The 22,357-nt window shown below is 47.1% G+C and overlaps 1 protein-coding gene across 1 annotated transcript in view; it reads right to left on the bottom strand.

The window, feature by feature from the left end:
- Nucleotides 1-789: 789 nt before the first annotated feature.
- NCBP1 (nuclear cap binding protein subunit 1) overlaps nt 790-22,357 on the bottom strand; it is a 511,810-nt gene continuing 490,242 nt past the window's right edge. Inside the window, exons 22-23 of the mRNA XM_069236547.1 lie at nt 12,283-12,396; nt 790-1,491 (exon numbers count right to left, since the gene is read on the bottom strand). Of these exons, the coding sequence (XP_069092648.1) occupies nt 1,378-1,491; nt 12,283-12,396 (228 nt within the window). The 3' untranslated portion in view covers nt 790-1,377. The remainder of the gene's footprint in view (nt 1,492-12,282; nt 12,397-22,357) is intronic.

Genomic DNA, 22,357 nt, shown 5'->3' with positions numbered 1-22,357 from the left:
ATTCTCGCACAGATTTATACCATCTTTGGGACTTACCTTAAGACTTCAAAAGTAACGAATGCCTGCAGCAGAAGTAGGATTTTTTTTCCCGACTTCCACCTGTCACAGCAAGAAGTCCTCCAAAGTTTGCTGATGTAAAGCTTTGCCTTGCTGTCCCAGATGGTTTTCAGATCCATCTGGCACAACAAGTCCTATTCCCAGCCCAGGAACCACTCCTATACTTTGAGAGGGTTTGTCACCAACATCTGTTTGCAAAAGTGCCTGAATGGTTTGAACTATGCTGTCTTGGAAGGGGACATCTTCCCTTGTACACTAAAAAAGTGACATGTTCTGTTGAGTAAAGTAATGAAACAACTAAGGAGTAGCTACAGTTCTACATCTGATGGCACAGAAAGGATAACTGATATCAGCGCACTTGGGTGGCGCTTATATGCAACTCCGCTTATCACTTCCAAAGCGGAATGACATTGGCATGGAGCAGATTAATGCCACATATCAGCACACAGAATTACTGCTTTGACGTTTTACAGATCCAGTCCACTGGGGATATTCCCATGTGAGGAATCCGAGGTTAGAGGTATCCCTAAGAAAGTTATACATAGACGCAGCTGACCATGAATTTGCTTATACAGGAACCATTGACAACCCCCAAACAGAGGGAATAGTGCATTCTGTATTTGAACCAGAGACTGGGACAATCAAGAAGAATTCAGAAAGGGTTTTACAATGGGAATAACAGCACTAATAATGTATTAATCAAAAAGTAAGACAGCACACAATGTTTTTTTTAAAAACAGTTTTAGTATTTCAACCATTTTTGTTTAGCCAAATTGTGAACATAAACAGTCTGGTCATTAAAAATAACACAAATCAAAACATCCGCTATACTTTTGTAACCTTCACTTTTCAAGTGTCCATGCTGAGCTATACTTGGTGGCCAAAGACAAAGTTTTAGATCTGTTTGGCAAAATAAACAGTTCAGTTTGCTTTCCATCCAGAATCCTTCCTCCTTCACTTTATTTTAGATTAACCGGGTTTTTAATGTGTTGCGTAAAGGATCGAAAAAAAAAAATCCAACCTGCAAGACGTAAAAAAAGCAGAACAAGGGAACAGAAGAAATGCATAGTTCTAGTAAAAAAAAACCACTAAAAAGAGAGCGTCTGCAGACAGATGTCAGCAATCTGCTACAATCAGTTTACAGATGACGCTTAAATTATTGGCCTTATGATGCTAAAATATTTTTCCACACGAAGTACTTGCTTGTTTTGGTATAAAATGGGGTACAAGAGGCAATCACATATTGTAAAAGTTTCTTCCTGTTAATCAGGCAAATAGTTTTGAGTTCAAAGTTATCGGTCATCACTCAGAAAATAAATATCAAGCTTGAAGAGCACAGAATTGCTGGAAAACTCTCAAGATGTGAGGATCGAGTTCAGCAGTAAACAGAAGATTCTCCAACGTGACCATGTATTGATGAATTATTTTGTAATGCTGTGGATAAACACAAAAATGTGTTAGTTTTCAGCCCGTGGCAAAACAGATCACAAATATGAAGCACCATTTTATTTCCTTTATAGTTGTCACCATGTAAGCAATGCGCTGTGAAACCAAGGAGCACTTTCACCAGTAGAAAAACAAATTTGTTGCACAGTAGTAAAAAGCAATTGCTGTACAAGTTGTCATAATATGAACTTGACTTCATGTGTCATGATGAGTTCAAAGTTTAGAAGTGTGCCAGTACTAAGGAGTGATGGAAGAGGCAGTGGTGAGCACATCTGATCAATATAGGACTTTAAATAAGAATATTTGGTCTTGCCAGAACTGTCGCAGACTCAAAATACACACTTGTCAGCAATATTTGTTTTGGTCCATTTACTATGAGTTGGTTCCATCTAGGCTGCGTCCACTTTTGCGCTTTGAAACAGTAGGTCCAAAAGAGAAAGTTAATGCAATAAAAACAGACAAGACGTTTAGGCATAACCTATCACAAAATCAGGCACCTGATATCACTGAATATCCATTTTGTAGCAGGAGTTACCATATCATTTCAATTAAACAAAGGTGGTCGAGGGCCTCAATATATTTTGAGGGATAACAAAATTCTTTGCTGAGAGTTAATGATCAAAATGATTTTGGTGCCCATCTGCATGCTAAATGACCTAACTTTTTTTTTTTTTTTAAAGCAAAGCTTTAGTGTCCAGAAAAAGACTTTCCTAAAATAAATTTTAAATAGTGGCAGCAGAGAGGTGAGGATTCTGCAAGAACAGTTTCACCCTTCAAAAAGAGGGAAAGCAGTCAGTTCTTTCAATGGATGACTGCTCATGCAGACTCATTACTTGCACTACTACCAACGCATGACTGAAGGAGGACCAGAAAAGATTGTACAACTGCTCTTTCAAGGTAAAACTGCAACTGATCATCCGCTTCAAGACAAATTTTCACAAAAGAATGCCAAGAGGCCAAAGAAGCATCTTCATAGATCTTTAGGATTGGGACACCCTGTAAAAGGGCCTAAGAAGCAACACTAATGCTAGTCCAATGGTAAACCAAATCCTTGAGGGTGAGATTTGCCTGCTAATTCATAGCAATGCTTAATCATTAAAGAAATCTTGAGCTGGTTTCCGGACTGCTTTACCTTTTTATCAAGACCCACAAAATGTTTTTCATTTATTCTCAAACATTGTATTCTGTGGATGAAATTACCGATTTCTTAGTACGTAGTCTGTGCAACATTTTCTCTTCAGTGGAAGAGTGAGGAGGGAAAAGGCAAGGCAACAAAACACTTGGTCACTTGGAAGTGAGAAAGGCTTAATTCAAACAATCTTATTTTTGGGTAATACAGTAAAGAGGGCACCAGCTGGCAGAGATTACATCAGGCTTATCCATCATATAGAGGTTAACAGTAGCCCGAAGACACATTCCAAAGGGCATGAATGCATGGGTTCAAAGGTAGGACCTCTCAAACGTCAGTATCAAATTGGGGACCTGCATGGAAGATCTGAGGCAACTTTTTCTTCAAACCTTTTAGGCATTTAACGACTACTGCTATGTGAAAAAACAATCTGATATGATGGAGATAAAGGGAAATTGACTGTTGGGTATCCCTTCACTGTGCCAATATTTGTGCCCTTTTCAGCTAAGGAGAATGAGAGGAGGAGAACTTTGACTTCCCCCTTGGAGAAAATCCAGAGGCACCATAAGAGCAGTAAGTGAAAACCACCAGTAGAACCTCAATCATGTGTAGAGGACGCTTATAACCAATGAGGATAACCTCTCAAATTCCAAGCAAAACATTTTGGCTTAGTAGTTTGGGGTGAGAATCTTATCAGATGCTTCAATACCTTATTTGGGAGGACCATAAGGGGTTATGCTCTGCTTACGTTTGTAGGGTGAAGACTGCACTACTAGATTTCTGGGAGTGGGGTGGGAAGATAAGCAGGCTGGATCTGTCAAAACTACTCCTTACTGCCTAGAAGTGGCTCTGGAGATGCCAGAGCAAACTAATTTTCACAGGCTCTCATTACCTTTTATCCATAAGGGTCATATTACTGAGTGAGAGTAGGAGGGTGGCTTCTCCACCCAAATTTCTCTAATTCTGCAAAATAATAGCACTAAAATGAGCCTGTTTGGCTGAGGAGGGGTCACCAGGTGCTGAAAGCTCAGTGGGTGAAGTGCCACACTGCTAGTATTTTGTAAGAACACTGAATTAGATTCTTCTTTAGAGTTCAGGCTATCTGCCTTGCTGCTGCTTTTGTCATCCTCTCAAGTTCCCTAGACTGTAAAGGCCCAAGGCCATAGTCAGACCTGAAAGGGGCATGAACATTACAGTGCATTGTGTAATTACGGTTGGAACCTGGGAATCTACTTTTGAGGTAACTTGCTGTCCCCAGTTCGAAAAATACATTCTGCATCCACAATTGGCTGCATTAAAAGTCAAACTGACATCTGGTATATGTTAACCTGAAAAAGGTGTTTGGCGCATTCCTCTTTACATCTTCCAACAACCAAAACAATGTTTGTTTCAATTGAAATATATATTTTTCTGCAATACTTCATATCCCAGCAGCAGGTGTCAAATATGATTATGACAGTGAAATAAAGACATTTTCCATGAAAATGGGCTCTTAGAATAAGACAACCGATTTATACATCAATCAGGCCTATTGCATGGAAACGTTTTAGGCTTGACTGAGCTAAATGTTTTATTGCTTCTTGCTGGAGATAGTCATTTTGGTGGTTACTTGAAATGTAAATGTTTCTATCTTTGTAGGAAGTTGGCTCTGTATATACAATTTCAAAGTAAGAAATAGTGTGCAGAGTCCAAGGGTTCCCCTTAGAGGTAAGATAGTGGCAAAAGTAGATAATTCTAATGCTCTATTTTGTGGTAGTGTGGTCGAGCAGTGGACTACAAGCGTCGGATTTTAGATTGAAAACAATGGAGATACCCGGGGGTCACTCTAGCATTGCAGGCAGGCACAGAGGGGGCTTCTCGGGACAGCCACCACCTGGGCTAGACACTTTAGGGGCTGTCCTGACTGGTGGGTGACTCGTTTTTCTCATTATCTCCTCCAGCCTTGCCGCCAAAAGTGGGGGCAGTGGCCGGAGGGGCGGGCATCTCCACTAGCTGGGATGCCCTGGGGCGCTGTAACAAAAGGGGTGAGACTTTGAGGCTCACCGCCAGGTGTTACAGTTCCTGCAGGGGGAGGTGAGAAGCACCTCCACCCAGTACAGGTTTTGTTTCTGGCCACAGAGTGACAAAGGCACCCTCCCCATGGGGCCAGCAACATGTGTGGTGTGTGGCGGGCTGGCAGGAACTGGGCAGCTTACACTAGAATTCGGGTAGGTATTCAGGGGGCATCTCTAAGATGCCCTCTGGGTGTATTTTACAATACATTGCACACTGGCATCAGTGTGCATTTATGGTGCTGAGAAGTTTGATACCAAACTTCCCAGTTTTCAGTGTAGCCATTATGGAACTGTGGAGTTCGTGTATGACAAACTCCCAGACCATATACTCTTATGGCTACCCTGCACTGACAATGTTTAAGGTTTTACTTAGACACTGTAGGGGCATAGTGCTCATGCACATATGCCCTCACCTGGGGTATAGTGCACCCTGCCTTAGGGCTGTGAGGCCTGCTAGAGGGGTGACTTACCTATGCCACAGGCAGTGTGAGGTTGGCATGGCACTCTGAGGGGACTGCCATGTCGACTTAGTCTTTTTCTCCCCATCAGCACACACAAGCTGTGAAGCAGTGTGCATGTGCTGAGTGAGGGCCCCCCATCCCCAGACATGCTGCAGCCCTTAGAGACCTTCCCTGGCATCAGGGTCCTTCGTACCAGGGGTACCAGTTACAAGGGACTTACCTGAGTGCCAGGGTTGTGCCAATTGTGGAGACAAAGGTACAGTTTAGGGAAGGAACACTGGTGTTGGGGCCTGGTTAGAAGGGTCCCAGCACAATTTCAAATCATAACTTAGCATCAGCAAAGGCAAAACGTTAGGGGGGTAACCATGCCAAGGAGGCATTTCCTTACAGGAGTTGAGCGGCAGGCCACCATAAGCTTGAGGGACCGCTCCCTCAAGGCCTTCGGGTGCATGGCCCGACACTCACTGCACGACTTCGGGTTGTGGTCGCGCTCCAAGCACCACAAACAGACCCGATGCGGATCCGTCACCAACATCATGCAGTGATAGTCCTCGCAGGGCGTGAAGCCGGTCTTCGGGGACATCTCGCCACACCCAAAACTCAAAAACTCAAAAACTCAAAAAAAAAAAAAAACACGGTTCAAGTCGGTCAAAAAGAGACCACGGTAGCTCTCTCCGGATCAGCGCATGGCGCGGAAGAAAAGAACCGACATCACTGCGCTGAGACAGCGTCTGTGGGCTACTCCCGACGTCATCACGCCGACTACGCCGCCGCCTGCGGAGTCGACCGATGCCACCTTCCAACGCGCAAGGGTATTGCTCGAAGAAAAAATCTCCGGATCCAGTTTGAAGACTGCGGAGAAATTCTAAGGTAAGGAATCTGCAACTAGAAGTTTCTATCAGATACAAGACTGTATCCAGTTGGGAGTGCTCCCAATGCAACATTGTTTCTCTAGCTCCTCCAAGATTTCAGCAACATCCACAGCTGTGCATCCTCCAAGGTCCAAAGGACTCTGCCTGTATCCAAGAAGCTAGTACCCTTTGAGTGAAGGAGTCACTCCCCTGCATCTGCAGGCACCTCAAGACAACGACGACCGGCTGGTGGATCCTGCTGTCCCACAGACATCGAAAGGCTCTGCAACACAGGTGGTGGTTCTGTGGTCCTGTTCAGCTTCCTCTTGTCTTCTGATCCACTTGGAAGACTGTCGGCCCCTGCTGTAGCCACTGTACACTGCAACTGTTGCTCTTGCCAAGGCTCGTTTATTCTTCCTCCAGGGAGATCTTCAGGGTCCAAGAAGCCCCAGCCTGCAGCACTCTGCAACTCCAAGATCAGCTTCCACTCCGCAGCTCATGCAAAATGGGACTCCCGTGTTGTGCTGGTGAGGCCTCCCTGCAACTTCCTGTGCCTGCTGCCAGTGGGCCACTCATTGGGGGCTCCATCAACTCTGGCTGGCTTTCACTGCTATGAAGGACTGCCCTGATTCTCTTCCAAGGGCCGAGTCACCAGGATCTGGTTGGTCCTCAAAAACCTACAACTTACCTTGCAACTACTATTTGCATTAGCTGCATTTGTTGGCGGCCCTGCTGGTCCACTGATCAGTCTGGCGACTGACGTGGGACAGCTCATGGCTGACTCGAAGGATCTCCTGCATTCCCGTAGACACCACAGCTCAACTCCTCCTTCACCATCTTGCAGGAACTTCACCCCCAAGAGGGTGGGCATTGCCTACCTGCACCGCATGGACATCTCCGAGTGGTCTGGACACTGTTCCATTCTTTTTCAGGTTCCTCTTATCCGGAATCCACTTTTGGGTTCTACCGACCTGATCCACAGGTCATGACAGTAGCTGGACAACCAAGGTTTCCACTGACTAACAAGGGTTTCCGACGCCACTTCGCCCCTATGCATCTGGGCTCCCTGGTGTAGGTACACAGGTCTTCTGGGTATCCACTGGTGCACGCACTCTGCAACCTTCTTTGTGCCAACTGGTTTCCTTGGGGTCCACTGGGAAGGGTCCTGAATGTATAAAAATCCAACCCGACGGTCCTGTGTTAGGCTATGGGACACCTGGCTAGATAACTCTGCACCTGAGTGCCTGTGGGATTGCAGTTACATGCCTCTGGTATTTTCCTACTACCCCAGCCCTTGGAATCATAACGGTTACCTTGGTTGGGCACTTCCATTCTTATACCACTTTCTTAGTATTTGGTTTGCCCCCCTGCCTGGCCCATCCCATTAACGTCTCATGTATTTCTATGCTATTTCTGACTGTTTTTAAGTGTATATTTTGTGGGTCGATATCTCCAAGTGGAGATATACCAACATTAGTATAGTCTTCAGTGTTGTAATAAAGAAATCTTTATTTTTGCAACACCTGGTGTGGTTTTCTTGTGTACAATGAATGACTGGCTATTGTGGTATTGCAAGTGCTTTACATTCCTCTTCGATAAGCTTTAACTGCTCACCACAGCTACCCCTAGAGAGCTCTTGCTATCTAGACACCTAAACCCTATCACTCGGGATTGCCTGGTCTAAGTATAGAGTGCGACACCATAGGTGTGCACCATAAACTGAGCCAGTCTCCTACACCGGTATCCTCTCTATGGGTTCCTTGACCAAGAGACCCTGAACATTTACTCAGGGTATAGCAAGTGGTGCTCTGGAAGGCGTTGTGGTATAGTAGGCATGTCATGAGGAAGGGTCAGAAAAGGGGTTTGGGACGCTTTCAGAACAATTTGGAAAACCCACTGTTGAAGGTTATACTCTTCCACTTGTGGAGGTAAAAGAAGATACAATCTTCCTCCAGGTGACTGCACTGCTGAGGGTAAATTAAAGTGGTTTTGTGGTGGCAGCCCACAAGGGTGGGGGTTAGGCGAGGTTTCTGATGTTTGTTGTCCTTGGGGGGCCTGGACACTGACAGCTGGAACCCCATCCCCCATCTCAAAAAGGTTTGTGAGGAGTGCTGCTGTGGAGGCAGAGGCAAGCTCTCAGGATGCCAAGCCCACAAAATACTGCCTGTGGCATAGGTAAGTCACCCCTCTAGCAGGCCTTACAGCCCTAAGGCAGAGTGCACTATACCACAGGTGAGGGCATAGCTGCATGAGCAATATGCCCCTACAGTGTCTAAGCCTATTTTTAGACATTGTAAGTATAGTGTAGCCATATTAAGTATATGGTCTGGGAGTTTGTCAAAAACGAACTCCACAGCTCCATAATGGCTACACTGAATACTGGGACGTTTGGTATCAAACTTCTCAGAATAATAAACCCACACTGATGCCAGTGTTGGATTTATTAAAAAATGCACACAGAGGGCATCTTAGAGATGCCCCCTGTATTTTACCCAACCCTTCAGTGCAGGACTAACTGGTCTGTGCCAGCCTGCTGCTGAGAGATGAGTTTCTGACACCCCTGGGGTGAGAGCCTTTGTGCTCTCTGATGCCAGAAACAAGAGCCTGCTCTGGGTGGAGGTGTTTCATACCTCCCCCCTGCAGGAACTGTAACACCTAGCAGTGAGCCTCAAAGGCTCAGGCTTCGTGTTACAATGCCCCAGGGCACTCCAGCTAGTGGAGATGCCCGCCCGTGGACACAATCCCCACTTTTGAGGGCAAGTCCAGGGGAGATAATGAGAAAAACAAGGAGGAGTCACCCACCAGTCAGAACAGCCCCTAAGGTGTCCTGAGCTGAGGTGACCCCTGCCTTTAGAAAGCCTCCATCTTGATTTTGGAGGATTCCCCCAAAAGGAATAGGGATGCCCTCCCCTCCGGGAAGAGGCACAAAGAGGGTGTAGCCACCCTCAAGGACAGTAGCCATTGGCTACTGCCCTCCCAGACCTAAACACCCCCCTAAATTCAGTATTTAGGGGCACTCCAGAACCTAGGAAACTAGATTCCTGCAACCTGAAGAAACAAGGACTGCTGACCTACAAGCCTGCAGAGAAGGAGGAAGACGACAACTGCTTTGGCCCCAGCCCTACCGGCCTGTCTCCAACTTCGAAAACCTGCTCCAGCGACGCATCCGACAGGGACCAGCGACCTCTGAAGCCTCAGAAGACTGCCCAGGACTAAAGGACCAAGAAACTCCTGTGAACAGCGGCCCTATTCAAAACCAGCTACTTCTTTGCAACAAAGAAGCAACTTTAAAAGACTACACGTTTCCCGCCGGAAGCGTGAGACTTTCCACTCTGCACCCTATTCCCCCCAGCTCGAGATCCAGAGAACAAGCACCTCAGGGAGGACTCCCCGGCGACTGCGAGGCCGTGAATAACCAGAGACGACCCCCCTGAACCCCCACAGCAATGCCTGCAGAGAGAATCCAGAGGCTCCCCCTGACCGCGACCACCTGTAACAAGGGACCAGACGCCTGGAACAAACACTGCACCCACAGCACCCAGGACCTGAAGGAACCGAACCTCAATGCAGGAGTGACCCCCACCCCCAGACGACCCTCTGCCTTGCCCAGGTGGTGGCTGTCCCGAGAAGCCCCCCCGTGCCTGCACCGCAAGAGTGACCCCGGGCCCCTCCATTGTTTCCTACCTGAAACCAGACGCCTGCTTTGCACACTGCACCCGGCCGCCCCTGGGCGGCTGAGGGTGTGTTTTGTGTGCCTACTTGTGTCCCCCCAGTGCTCTATAAAACCCCCCTGGTCACCCCCCGAGGAAGCAGGTACTTGCTGGCAGACTGGAACCGGAGGACTCCTGTTCTCCACAGGTGCCTATGTGTTTTGGGGACCTCTGCAACTGACCGGCCCTGAGCTGCTGGTGTGGTAACTTTGGGGTTGCCTTGAACCCCCAACGGTGGGCTGCCTAAGCCCCAGAACTGAGACTTGTGTTTTACTTACCTCCTACTCTAACCTTTACTTACTTCCCCCAGGAACTGTTGATTTTTGCACTGTGTCCACTCTGAAAATAGCTTATTGCCATTTTTACAAAGACTGTACATGGTATTGCTTTTATTCAAAGTTCCTAAAGTATCTAAATAAAATACCTTACATTTAAGTTTAAATTTCAATATAAAAACCTATTGGCCTGAAGTAAATCTTTGAGTGTGTGTTCCCCATTTATTGCCTGTGTGTATACAACAAATGCTTAACACTACCCTCTGATAAGCCTACTGCTCGACCACACTACCACAAAATAGAGCATTAGAATTATCTACTTTTGCCACTATCTTACCTCTAAGGGGAAGCCTTGGACTCTGTGCACACTATTTCTTACTTTGAAATAGTATATACAAAGTTGGCATAAACACTAGGTAAAAGGTGTGGGGGGAGTGGAGAGGGGGGGGGGAGTGGAGGGGAGGGGGGGGGGGGGGGACAATGCCAACAGTGGCATTTTCTTACAAATAGGATTTTATATAGAAAATATATTTTTGTTACTTTAATACTAGAACCACAAGACTCCGTTCAGAAGTAAATACTGTTGCAGGTAAGTACTTAGCATAGACATCAATGTAACTTTGGTCAAGTAAACAGTTTTTACGAAAACAGAGTATCTATTTTAAAAGTGGACACCATTTTCATAACAGTTCTTGGGGGAAGAAAATACAGTACAGTTTAAGAGGTAAGTACATGACATACAGTTCCAGTCTCCGGGTTATAGGTAGTTCATCGTTGGGGATTCAAGTCAACCCCAAACACCCACCACCAGCAACATGGGGCCAGCCGGGTGCAGAGGTCAAATTTGAGCAATTTTTAAGTGGGCTCCTATGGAGACAGGGGGTACTCGGAATTTGGTCTGTTAGCAGGTAAGTACCCGCGGCTCAGAGGAGCACTATCGGGGCCCCAAGTAGGCACCAATCCCGCACCCTCAGCAGCATCAGGGCCCTTGGTACCAGGGGTACCAGTTACAAGGGACTTACCTGAGTGCCAGGGTTGTGCCAATTGTGGAGACAAAGGTACAGTTTAGGGAAAGAACACTGGTGCTGGGGCCTGGTTAGCAGGGTCCCAGCACACTTTCAAACCATAACTTAGCATCAGCAAAGGCAAAAAGTCAGGGGGTAACCATGCCAAGGAGGCATTTCCTTACAATATACTTAATATGGCCACACTGTACTTACAATGCCTAAGAATGGACTTAGACACTATAGGGGCATATTGGTCATGCAGCTATGCCCTCACCTGTGGTATAGTGCACCCTGCCTTAGGGCTTTAAGGCCTGCTGGAGGGGTGACTTACCTTTGCCACAGGCAGTGTGTTTTGTGGGCAGGGTACCCTGAGGGGGATGCCATGTCGACTTTGCCTTTTTCTCCCCACCAACATACACAATCAGCATTGGCAGAGGGCATATGTTAGGTGAGGGGTACCTTAGGGTGGCACAACATGCTGCAGCCCTTACGGACCTTCCCTTGTCACAGGGCCCTTGGTACCACTGGTACCTTTTACAAGGGACTGATCTGTGTGCCAATTGTGGAAACAATGGTACATTTTTTGTAAAGGAACACTGGTGCTGGGGCCTGATTAGCTGGGTCCAAGCACATACACAGTCAAGTCAGCATCAGTATCAGGCAAAAAGTGGTCTGTAACTGCAACAAGGGCCATTTTCCTACATTAGTGCCTTTGAATATTTAACATATTATAACTGGCTAGTGAGATTTTGAATTGCCATTTTCTTAGCACATTACCATTAGAACCGCTCTGCAGTACCTGTTTTTAGTCCAGGATATGACTTTCCAAATGTAACCATTACAAACCGCGTTTAGTAGGGTAAATGTACCAGTTCTAATGAATTGTGAGTTTTTGACAGAGACGGGATGTCTGTTGGTAAGAATGCCCAATGCCTGGCCTACGTATGTGTGGTAAGCATCTGATATCCCTTAAGAGCCAGTTGATTGCATGTTTGGGCTGTGCACATATTGTCTTAATCGGGTCAGATGTGATGTTCGGAGTATTAATAAGAAGGAACTGAAAAAAGGCTAATTTGTGTTGTCTCTATTAAAATGTGTTTAAGATCATTTGAATACCCTGATCAAGAAAACTTAAAAATGGAGAATTAAAACGTTACATGAGGTGTTGTTGCCTCCCCCCGACCTAAAACATTCTGACAGGTAGTGACAGAGTAGTGATTTTTTCTATTACATGCAATGATGAGAGCTTGTAGCAGTTTTTTGTTACACATACCACTAGTGCCCTCTCTTACCTGTAAGAAGATCTGCTGCAGCCTTTCTATACAGTTTTTATACCAGGGTGTTACCACGTCAATGCCTCCAGTTTCACATCTCACCAAATGCTCTGTCAGAATCATAATGAAGCGCTGTGAAGTAAAAACAAAAGTTTTAACATGTTTACATGATGTTGCTATTGTTGGAGAGTTCACATTTGATAGCCATTTGCTAGCAATGTTTCTCTAGTTAAAGAGTGCATTTATATAAGAATAAACTGACCAGAAAGCTAGCCACATCCATCATCTATAGCAGACATGCATCTTGAGTGTCACTTCCATCATAATAAAGGGGTAGTACCTGGCCTGCTCAGTGCAATATTGAACTTCACTAGATTCTGAAAGGTGAGTAGCTAAATAATTATAAGAAATTAGAAAGGAGGGGAAAAATAGCTGCTAAAATATTAAATAACTATGGGGTACGTTTACACACTGACAATTATGCCCACCAGCCTGCTGGGCCAGTAGAGATTTTCACCTCCGTTCCTGTGGCCATTCAACCTGGTGGGCTCTTTGCAGAAAGAGCAACTTCTGCTGTGGTTGATGCATTGGCAAAGATCAACACCGTGTAAGACACCACGTTTTTTGGCTCAATATGCTTTCTTTTTTCTTTGTTAGAGACAAATCCCCAAAGCTGCTCAGGTCTGTAATGATTTGAAAGACTGACTGGGGCAGGGAAATGTGCTTCAGGAGCAGTAACCTAGGCGGGGCAGTGAACTATATCAAAAGACCTGCCCTAAACATGGTGGACCTAAAGATGCATGCACGACAAGAACACTATGGATGATGGGTCTCTCTGCCTTGAGTGACTGCAAGTGGTGCCAATGATCTCTCAGCAGTTCTTCACCTTTGAAGGAGGCAAGGAAACTACAAGTTTAATGTATGGAAGTGCCATCTATTTAGCATAGTTACGCCACCTTTTGCCTGATGTCAGTATTTGTGGACTGTAGTTCACTGGGATCCTGCTGACCAGGACCCCAGTGTCTATGCTCTTTCCCCTAATTTTGGGTGCTGTTAAATGCTTACACCCACAAATGCCATACTGGTGCACCAATGAAAGTCCCTAGTATATAGTATCTAGGTACCCAGGGCATTGATACACAAGCCCCCCCCCCCCAAATGGGCTGCAGCATGCATTAAGGCACCCATGGGAGCCCATGCCCACTGTGACTGCAGGTCTGCCACTGCAGACTGTGTGAAATGGCGTTTGCACCCTTTCACCACCGAACCTGACCACTGCACTCAGACATAAGTCACTCCTCTGGTAGGCCCTTCAGCCCAAGGGCAGGGTGCATGTCTAAGTGTGAGGGCACCCCACAGCAGGGTACACCTAGAGACCCCAGGCCAATTCCTGGACTCTAAGAGCAGGGAAGCCATCTTAAGGTATGTAGTGGACACTGGTCAACACGAGTGGTCCAACTACATAATTGCTTCCCCGAACCTAGGCATGTTTGGTATCAAACGTTGGAATCATGCAACTACACTGATTCCAGTGCTCGTTGCTGACCCCAAACACTGTCCTGCCCCCCTGCTGATGAGCCAAACTCAGGCCAGAGAAGCAGAACAAAGGATTTCCTGCAAGGGAGAGGTGTGACCACCTCTCCCTATGTGTTAGGTGTCTAAGGGCTGGGGTCGGGTGGCCTCTGAGCACCAGACTACTTTGAAGGGCACATTTGGTGTCCTCCTTGCATAAACCTATTTGCACCAGTTCAGGAACTCCTGGTTCCTGCTCTGGTGCAAAACTACATAAAGGATAGGGGATTTACTAACTGCCTGTATAGCTCCTTCCCCAGGGAGGTGCACAGAGCTGCCAGGTGGCCGGTTGATTCTGCCATCCTGGAAACAAGATGGGCAGAGGCCCCTAGGAGCATCTGACTGGTTAGGTCAGGTAGAGGACATCCCTGACAGCCTCTGATAGCTGGGTCACTTCAAAGTGGCACCCCCCTTTTAAGGGTACTTAAGGGCTCCCCCGAGGGAGGGTCCTCAGATTCGTTGAGCAAGGCTCTACAAGGAACTCTGCAAGACATCTTCTGCTCCTGGTCTTTGGAACCGCTGCTGGTCTACTATGGTACTGAAACACGTCTGCTTCTGGTGGGAAGGCTCCCCTTGCAACATAGTTTCTCTGGATCCTGCAACAATTTTGCAATATCCAAGGCTGTGCATCCTCCAGGGACACATGGACTCTGTTTGCACTTGAAAGCACGAAGGGATCTCCCTTGGAGAGAAGGAGTCACTTCTCTACATCCGCAAGGCACCTTAGGACAATGTCGATCGGCTGGTGGAGTCTGCTGCCCCACAGACATCAAAAGGCTCTACTTTACAGGTGGCCGCCTCTCGGTCCAGCGCGGGGGCGGCCGGGTTCAGTGTGCAAACACGCGTCGGGTTTACAATGGTTTTCAATGAGAGATCAAGGGATCTCTTCAGCGTTGCAGGCAGGCAAGGGGGGGCTCCTCGGGGTAGCCACCACCTGGGCAAGGGAGAGGGCCTCCTGGGGGTCACTCCTGCACAGAAGTTCCGTTGCTTCCGGTGCTGGGGGCTGCGGGTGCAGGGTCTTTTCCAGCCGTCGGGAAATGGAGTTCAGGCAGTCGCGGTCAGGGGGAGCCAGGGGATTCCCTCTGCAGGCGTCGCTGTGGGGGCTCAGGGGGGACAACTTTGGTTACTCACAGTCTTGGAGTCGCCGGAGGGTCCTCCCTGAGGTGTTGGTTCTCCACCAGTCGCGTCGGGGTCACCGGGTGCAGTGTTGCAAGTCTCACGCTTCTTGCGGGGAGTTGCAGGGGTCTTTAAATCTGCTCCTTGAAACAAAGTTGCAGTTCTTTTGGAGCAGTGCCGCTGTCCTCGGGAGTTTCTCGTCTTTCTCGAAGTCGGGCAGTTCTCAGAGGATTCAGAGGTCGCTGGTCCCTTGGAAAGCGTCGCTGGAGCAGGTTTCTTTGGAAGGCAGGAGACAGGCCGGTAAGTCTGGGGCCAAAGCAGTTGGTGTCTTCTGTTCTTCCTCTGCAGGGGTTTTTCAGCTCAGCAGTCTTCTTCTTGTAGGTTTCAGGAATCTAAATTCTTATGTTCAGGGAAGCCCTTAAATACTAAATTTAAGGGCGGGTTTAGGTCTGGGGGGTTAGTAGCCAATGGCTACTAGCCCTGAGGGTGGGTACACCCTCTTTGTGCCTCCTCCCAAGGGGAGGGGGTCACATCCCTAATCCTATTGGGGAATCCTCCATCTGAAAGATGGAGGATTTCTAAAAGTTAGAGTCACTTCAGCTCAGGACACCTTAGGGGCTGTCCTGACTGGCCAGTGACGACTCCTTGTTATTCTCATTATTTTCTCCGGCCTTGCCGCCAAAAGTGGGGGCCGTGGCCGGAGGGGGCGGGCAACTCCACTAGCTGGAGTGTCCTGCGGTGCTGGAACAAAGGGGTGAGCCTTTGAGGCTCACCGCCAGGTGTTACAGCTCCTGCCTGGGGGAGGTGTTAGCATCTCCACCCAGTGCAGGCTTTGTTACTGGCCTCAGAGTGACAAAGGCACTCTCCACATGGGGCCAGCAACATGTCTCTAGTGTGGCAGGCTGCTGGAACTAGTCAGCCTACACAGATAGTTGGATACAGTTTCAGGGGGCACCTCTAAGGTGCCCTCTGGGGTGTATTTCACAATAAAATGTACACTGGCATCAGTGTGCATTTATTGTGCTGAGAAGTTCGATACCAAACTTCCCAGTTTTCAGTGTAGCCATTATGGTGCTGTGGAGTCCGTGTTTGACAGACTCCCAGACCATATACTCTTATGGCTACCCTGTACTTACAATGTCCAAGGTTTGGTTTAGACACTGTAGGGGCACAGTACTCATGTACTGGTGCCCTCACCTATGGTATAGTGCACCCTGCCTTAGGGCTGTAAGGCCTACTAGAGGGGTGACATATATACTGCATAGGCAGTGTGAGGTTGGCATGGCACCCTGAGGGGAGTGCCATGTCGACTTACTCGTTTTGTTCTCACCAGCACACACAAGCTGGTAAGCAGTGTGTCTGTGCTGAGTGAGGGGTCCCCAGGGTGGCATAAGATATGCTGCAGCCCTTAGAGACCTTCCCTGGCATCAGGGACCTTGGTACCAGGGGTACCAGTTACAAGGGACTTACCTGGATGCCAGGGTGTGCCAATTGTGGAATCAAAAGTACAGGTTAGGGAAAGAACACTGGTGCTGGGGCCTGGTTAGCAGGCCTCAGCACACTTTCAATTCAAAACATAGCATCAGCAAAGGCAAAAGGTCAGGGGGTAACCATGCCAAGGAGGCATTTCCTTACAACTCTTCCTCCAGGAGATCTTACGGCACCAAGAAGCCCCAGCCTCCATTATTCTGCAACTCGAAGATCAGCCCCTCCTCTGCAACTCCTGCGACAAGGGACTTCTGTTTAGTTGTGCTGCTGAGGCCTCCTAATGACTCCCTTGGCCCATCGCCTGTGGGTCACTCATGGGGGCACCAATGACATCTGCTGGCCTGCCTGGACATTGCTGGTTCCCAAAACTCAGCAAATACATCTTCAGCTCCTGCTTGCATTTGCCAGTGCTTGTTGGTGGCTTGGCTCTTCACTGACCCTCTTGCAATCTGATGACTGTCTAGGGACAGCTCGTAGGCAACTCCTGGGGATCTTCTGCAGCTCTTGGACCCCGCAGCTGGACTTCTTCCTCCAACAGACTTGCAGGAACTTCACTTCTCGGAGGGTGGGTATTGCTGGACTTTTTTTTTTTTTTTTTTAAGGTCTTCCACATCTGGAATCCGTCCCTGAGTTCCACCAGCCTGGTCCACCGGTCGTGACAGCAGCTGGATAATCCAAGGCTTCCACTAACTTCAGAGAGAACCCCTTCTCCCCTCTGCATCCGGGTCCCCTGGTGTAGGTGCGCCTGTCTTCTAGGTATCCTTGGGTGGGGACACTCTCCAACCTTCCTCTTGTTTGTTGGCTTCCTCAAGATCCACTGGGAAGGATCCTGAAACACGAACTTCAACCACTGCTACCCGGTGTTAGTGTATGGGATAACTGGGTAGGTAACCACTCTGCACCTGGTCAATGGGGACACTTATCGTACTTACCTCTGGTATTTTCATCTACCCCCAGCCCCTATCTAACTACAACACTTCGAGTAACTCCTCCTCTCGGTCATACGGCACATGGGCGTCGACTCCACTGTTAGATTGTTTTCCCGCAAAAGGGTGTAGGAAGGAGTGACAGAGTGTAAGAATATAAATGTTCTATAAAATTAGTAAGTAAAAATAGATGTCCATGCAAATGTAAATGTATCTACATATGTACAAATAGTAAAACTGCAACGACTACAGGCTTCCAGGGAGGAGGGAGGGTGCATGTGAATCTGCACCACTACATGCCACGAACAGATGTACACTAGGTAAGTGACATTTTCAGTTTGATGGCATGTCTAGCCGCAGATACACATGCTAAGCGGAGACTACAAAGCAGTTACCCTCCCCAAAAATTGTGGTGGCTAGCCTGTAGGAGTTGAAGTTGTTTGAAATAATGTTCTTAAGACAGCTTGGCCAACATTGCCCTGTTGCATTGAAAATACATCTACACAATGTTTCGTAAAGGTACAAAGAGTAGACCATGTGGCAGCTTTACATATGTCTGCCATTGGTATGTTTCCTAAGAATGCTATAGATGCCCCTTTCTTTCTGGTGGAATGTGCTCTAGGTGTGATCAAAAGTTGTCTTTTTGCCTTAATTTAACATGTTTCTATGCATTTAACAATCCATCTAGCTAATCCTTGCTTAGAGATAGGATTGCCTCTATGTGGTTATTGAAAGGCAACGAAAAGTTTTGTTTTTCTAAATTCTTTATTCTATCTACATAGTATATTAGATCTCTTCTGCGGTCAAGAGTATGAAGGGCTCTTTCTGCAACTGAGTCTGGCTGTGAAAAGAAGACTGGCAATTCCACTGTTTGGTTTAAGTGAAAAGATGATATCACTTTTGGCAGAAATTTGGGGTTTGTTCTAAGTACAACTTTATGTTTGTGTACTTGGAAAAAAGGTTCTTCAAGACTGAATGTTTGTATTTCACTAGCTCTTCACAATGAAGTAATGGCTACTAGGAAGGCGACCTTCCATATTAAAAACTGAATCTCAAGAATGTATGGGTTCAAAAGGTGGGCCCATGAGTCTGGTGAGTACAATATTTAGATTCCAAGAAGGAACAGGTGGTGTTCTAGGGAGAATAATACATTTTAATCTTTCCATTAAGGCTTTTATAACTGGAACTCTGAATAGAGAGATGTGTTGAGTAGTCTGAAAGTATGCTGATATTGCAGTAAGATTGATTTTAATGAATGAGAAAGCTAGACTGGATTTCTGCAAATGAAGTAGATAGCATACAATATCTCGTATTGATGCTGTAAGTGGATCAGTAATTTTAGATTGACAGTAGTAAACAAATCTATTTGTTAGCATAGCATTGTCTAGTCGTAGGTTTACGTGCCTGCTTGAGCACTTCCATGCATTCTAATGAAAGTTTTAGGTATCCAAATTCTATGACTTCAGGAGCCAAATTGCTAAGTTGAGAGCACTGGGGTTTGGATGCCTGATTTGTCCTTTGTTTTGTGGTAGCAAATCCGGTCTGTTTGGTAGTTTGGAGTGAGGACTACTGACAGGTCTAGCAGTGCGGTGTACCAATGTTGTCGTGCTCACGTTGGAGCTATGAGTATCATGGTGAGAGATGTCAGACATAGTTTGTTGACCAGAAAGGGAAGTAGTGGGAGAGGGGGAAAAGTGTAAGTAAATATCCCTGACCAGTTGATCCATAGAGTATTGCCCTTGGATAGAGGATGTGGGTGTCTGGATGCAACGTTTTGGCATCTTGTATTTTCGCTTGTTGCGAATAGGTCTTTTCTGATGTTCGCCACTTTTGAAAGTACTTTTGAAGTACCTGAAAGTGAATCTCCCATTTGAGTATCTGCTGGTGGGTTCTGCTTAGGAGATCCGCCAGCTGATTGTGTATTCCTGGAAAGTATTCTGCTAATAGATGAATGCGATTGTGAATTACCCATTTCCATATTGTTTGGGCTAAAAGGGACAGTTGAGATGAATGTGTCCTGTCTTGTTTCTTCAGGTAATACATGGTCGTCATAGTGTCTGTTTTTAACAGAACAATCTTGTGTTTGAGAAGGGGTAGAAACGCTTTTAGGGCAAGGAACACAGCTAATAATTCTAAATGGTTTATGTGAAATGTAGCTGTTTTGAATCCCATTCCCCTTGAATGGTAAGGTTTTTGAGATGAGCGCCCCAACCTATCATTGATGCATCCGTTTTGTGGTCTGAGGCACAGGTTCTTGAAATGACCGTCCCTTCATTAAGTTGCTGAGATTCCACCATTGAAAGGACTTGTCTGTTTGGCAGTCCAACACTAGATCTTGCAATTGACCCTGTGCTTGAGACCATTGTGAGAGGCACTTCTGTAGTGTCCTCGTGTTCAGTCTTGCATTCTGTACTATTGCTATGCAGGATGCCATCATTTCTAAGATTTTCATGATAAATCTTACAGTGTATTGTTGATTTGGCTGTATTTGTGGTATGAGGTTTTGGAAAGCTTGTATCCTTTGTATACTTGGATATGCTAGGGATTTTTGCATATTTAAAATAGCACCTAGGTAAGGTTGTGCTTGTACTGGCTGAAGATGAGTTTTGGTAGTTGAGCGTGAACCCTAGTGTATGTAGGGTCTCTATTATGTAAGGAGTGTGTTGTTGGCATTGTATAAAATTGCTTGATTTTATTAGCCAATCGTCTAGATATGGAAGGACATGTATGTGTTGCCTTCTTAGGTAGGCTGCCACTACCGCTACACATTTTGTGAATACCCTTGGAGCTGCTGTTATGCCAAATGGCAGAACATTGAACTGATAATGTTTTCCTGCTATGACAAACCTGAGGTTTTTCTGTGAGCTGGATGGATGGGTACATGGAAATACGCATCTTTGAGGTTCAATGCAGTCATGTAATCTTGTTTTTGTAGTAGTGGAATGACATCCTGTAGAGTTAATGTAGGAAGTTGGCTCTGTATAAACTATTTCTAAGTAAGAAATAGTGTGCACAGAGTCCAAGGGTTCCCCTTAGAGGTAATATAGTGGCAAAAGTAGATAATTCTAATGCTCTATTTTGTGGTAGTGTGGTCGAGCAGTAGGCTTCTCAGAGGGTAGAGTTAAGCATTTGTTGTACACACACAGGCAATAAATGAGGAACACACTCAAAGACTTACTACAGGCCAATAGGTTTTTATATTGAAAATATATTTTCTTAGTTTATTTTAAGAACCACAGGTTCAAGATTACAGTTAATACTTTAAATGTAAGGCACTTCACTTAGATACTTTAGGACCTTTGAATGAAAACAATATCATGTACAGTCCTTGTAAAAATGGCAATAAGCTATTTTCAAAGTGGACACGGTGCAAAAATCAACAGTTCCTGGGGGAGGTAAGTAAAGGTTAAATTAGGAGGTAAGTAAAACACTGACAAGTCTCAGTCCTCGGGCATAGGCAGCCCACCATTGGGGGTTCAAGGCAACCCCAAAGTTACCACACCAGCAGCTCAGGTGCAGAGGTGCCCAAAACACATAGGCGCGTATGGAGAACAGGGGTGTTCCAGTTCCAGTCTGCCAGCAGGAAGTACCTGCGTCCTCGGGCCAGACCAGAGGGGTTTTGTAGAGCACAGGGCGGGGCAACGGGGGGGGGGGGGGGGAGGGGGGGGGGGAAGAAGAGGGGGGGAGACGGACAAGTAGGCACACAAAACACACCCTCAGCGGCACAGGGGCGGCCGGGTGCTGTCCAAAGCAGGTGTCTGGTTTAGTATAGGTTTCAATGGAGGGACCTGGGGGTCACTCTAGCGGTGCAGGCACAGGGGGGGCTTCTTGGGACAGCCACCACCTGGGCAAGGCAGAGGGTCGCCTGGGGGTCAGTCCTGCGTCAAAGTTCGGTTCCTTCAGGTTCTGGGGGCTGCGGGTGCAGGGTTGGTTCCAGGCATTGGGTCCATTGTTACAGACACTCGCGGTCAGGGGAAGGGGGAGCCTCTGGATTCTCTCTGCAGGCGTCGCTGTGGGGGGCTCAAGGGGGTCATCTCTGGCTACTCACTGGCTCGTAGTCGCCGGGGAGTCCTCCCTATAGTGTTGGTTTTCCGCAGGTCGAGCCAGGGGCATCAGGTGCAGAGTGGAAAGTCTCACGCTTCCGGCGGGAAACGTGACGTCCTTAGAGTTGTTTCTTTGTTGCAAGAAAGTTGCAGATTGTTGAACAGGTCTGCTGTTCACGGGAGTTTCTTGGTCCTTGGTTGCAGGGCAGTCCTCTGAGGCTTCAGAGGTCGCTGGTCCCTGTTGGATGCGTCACTGTTGCAGTTTTCTTCGAAGTTGGGAGACAGGCCGGTAGGGCTGGGGCCAAAGCAGTTGTCTCAGTCTTCACAGCAGGGCTTCAGGTCAGCAGTCCTTGTTAAGGTTGCAGGAATCTGATTTTCTGGGTTCATTGTCGCCCCTAAATACTCAATTTAGGGGTGTGTTTAGGTCTGGGGGGCAGTAGCCTGGCTACTGTCCTCGAGGGTGGCTACACCCTCCTTGTGCCTGCTGCCTGAGGGGAGGGGGGCACATTCCTATTCCTTTTGGAATCAAGATGGAGGATTTCTAAAGGCAGGGGTCACCTCAGCTCAGGACACCTTAGGGGCTGTCCTGACTGGCGGGTGACTCATTGTTATCCTCATTATCTCCCCTGGATTTGCCGTCTAAAGTGGGGGCTGTGTCCAGGGGCATCGTAACACGAAGCCCGAGCCTTTGAGGCTCACTGCTAGGTGTTACAGTTCCTGCAGGGGGGAGGTGTTAAGCACCTCCACCCAGAGCAGGCTTTGTTTCTGGCCTCAGAGGGCACAAAGGCCCTCACCCCAGGGGGTCAGAAACTTGTCTCTCAGCAGCAGGCTGGCACAGACCAGTCAGTCCTGCACTGAAGGATTGGGTAAAATACAGGGGGCATCTCTAAGATGCCTTCTGTGTGCATTTTTTAATAAATCCAACACTGGCATCAGTGTGGGTTTATT

Source organism: Pleurodeles waltl, chromosome 1_2 (assembly GCF_031143425.1).
Source record: "Pleurodeles waltl isolate 20211129_DDA chromosome 1_2, aPleWal1.hap1.20221129, whole genome shotgun sequence".
In the NCBI taxonomy this organism is placed as follows: domain Eukaryota; kingdom Metazoa; phylum Chordata; class Amphibia; order Caudata; family Salamandridae; genus Pleurodeles; species Pleurodeles waltl.
The sequence above is the reverse complement of the archived record's forward strand: the minus strand, read 5'-3'. Positions and strand labels throughout refer to the sequence as shown.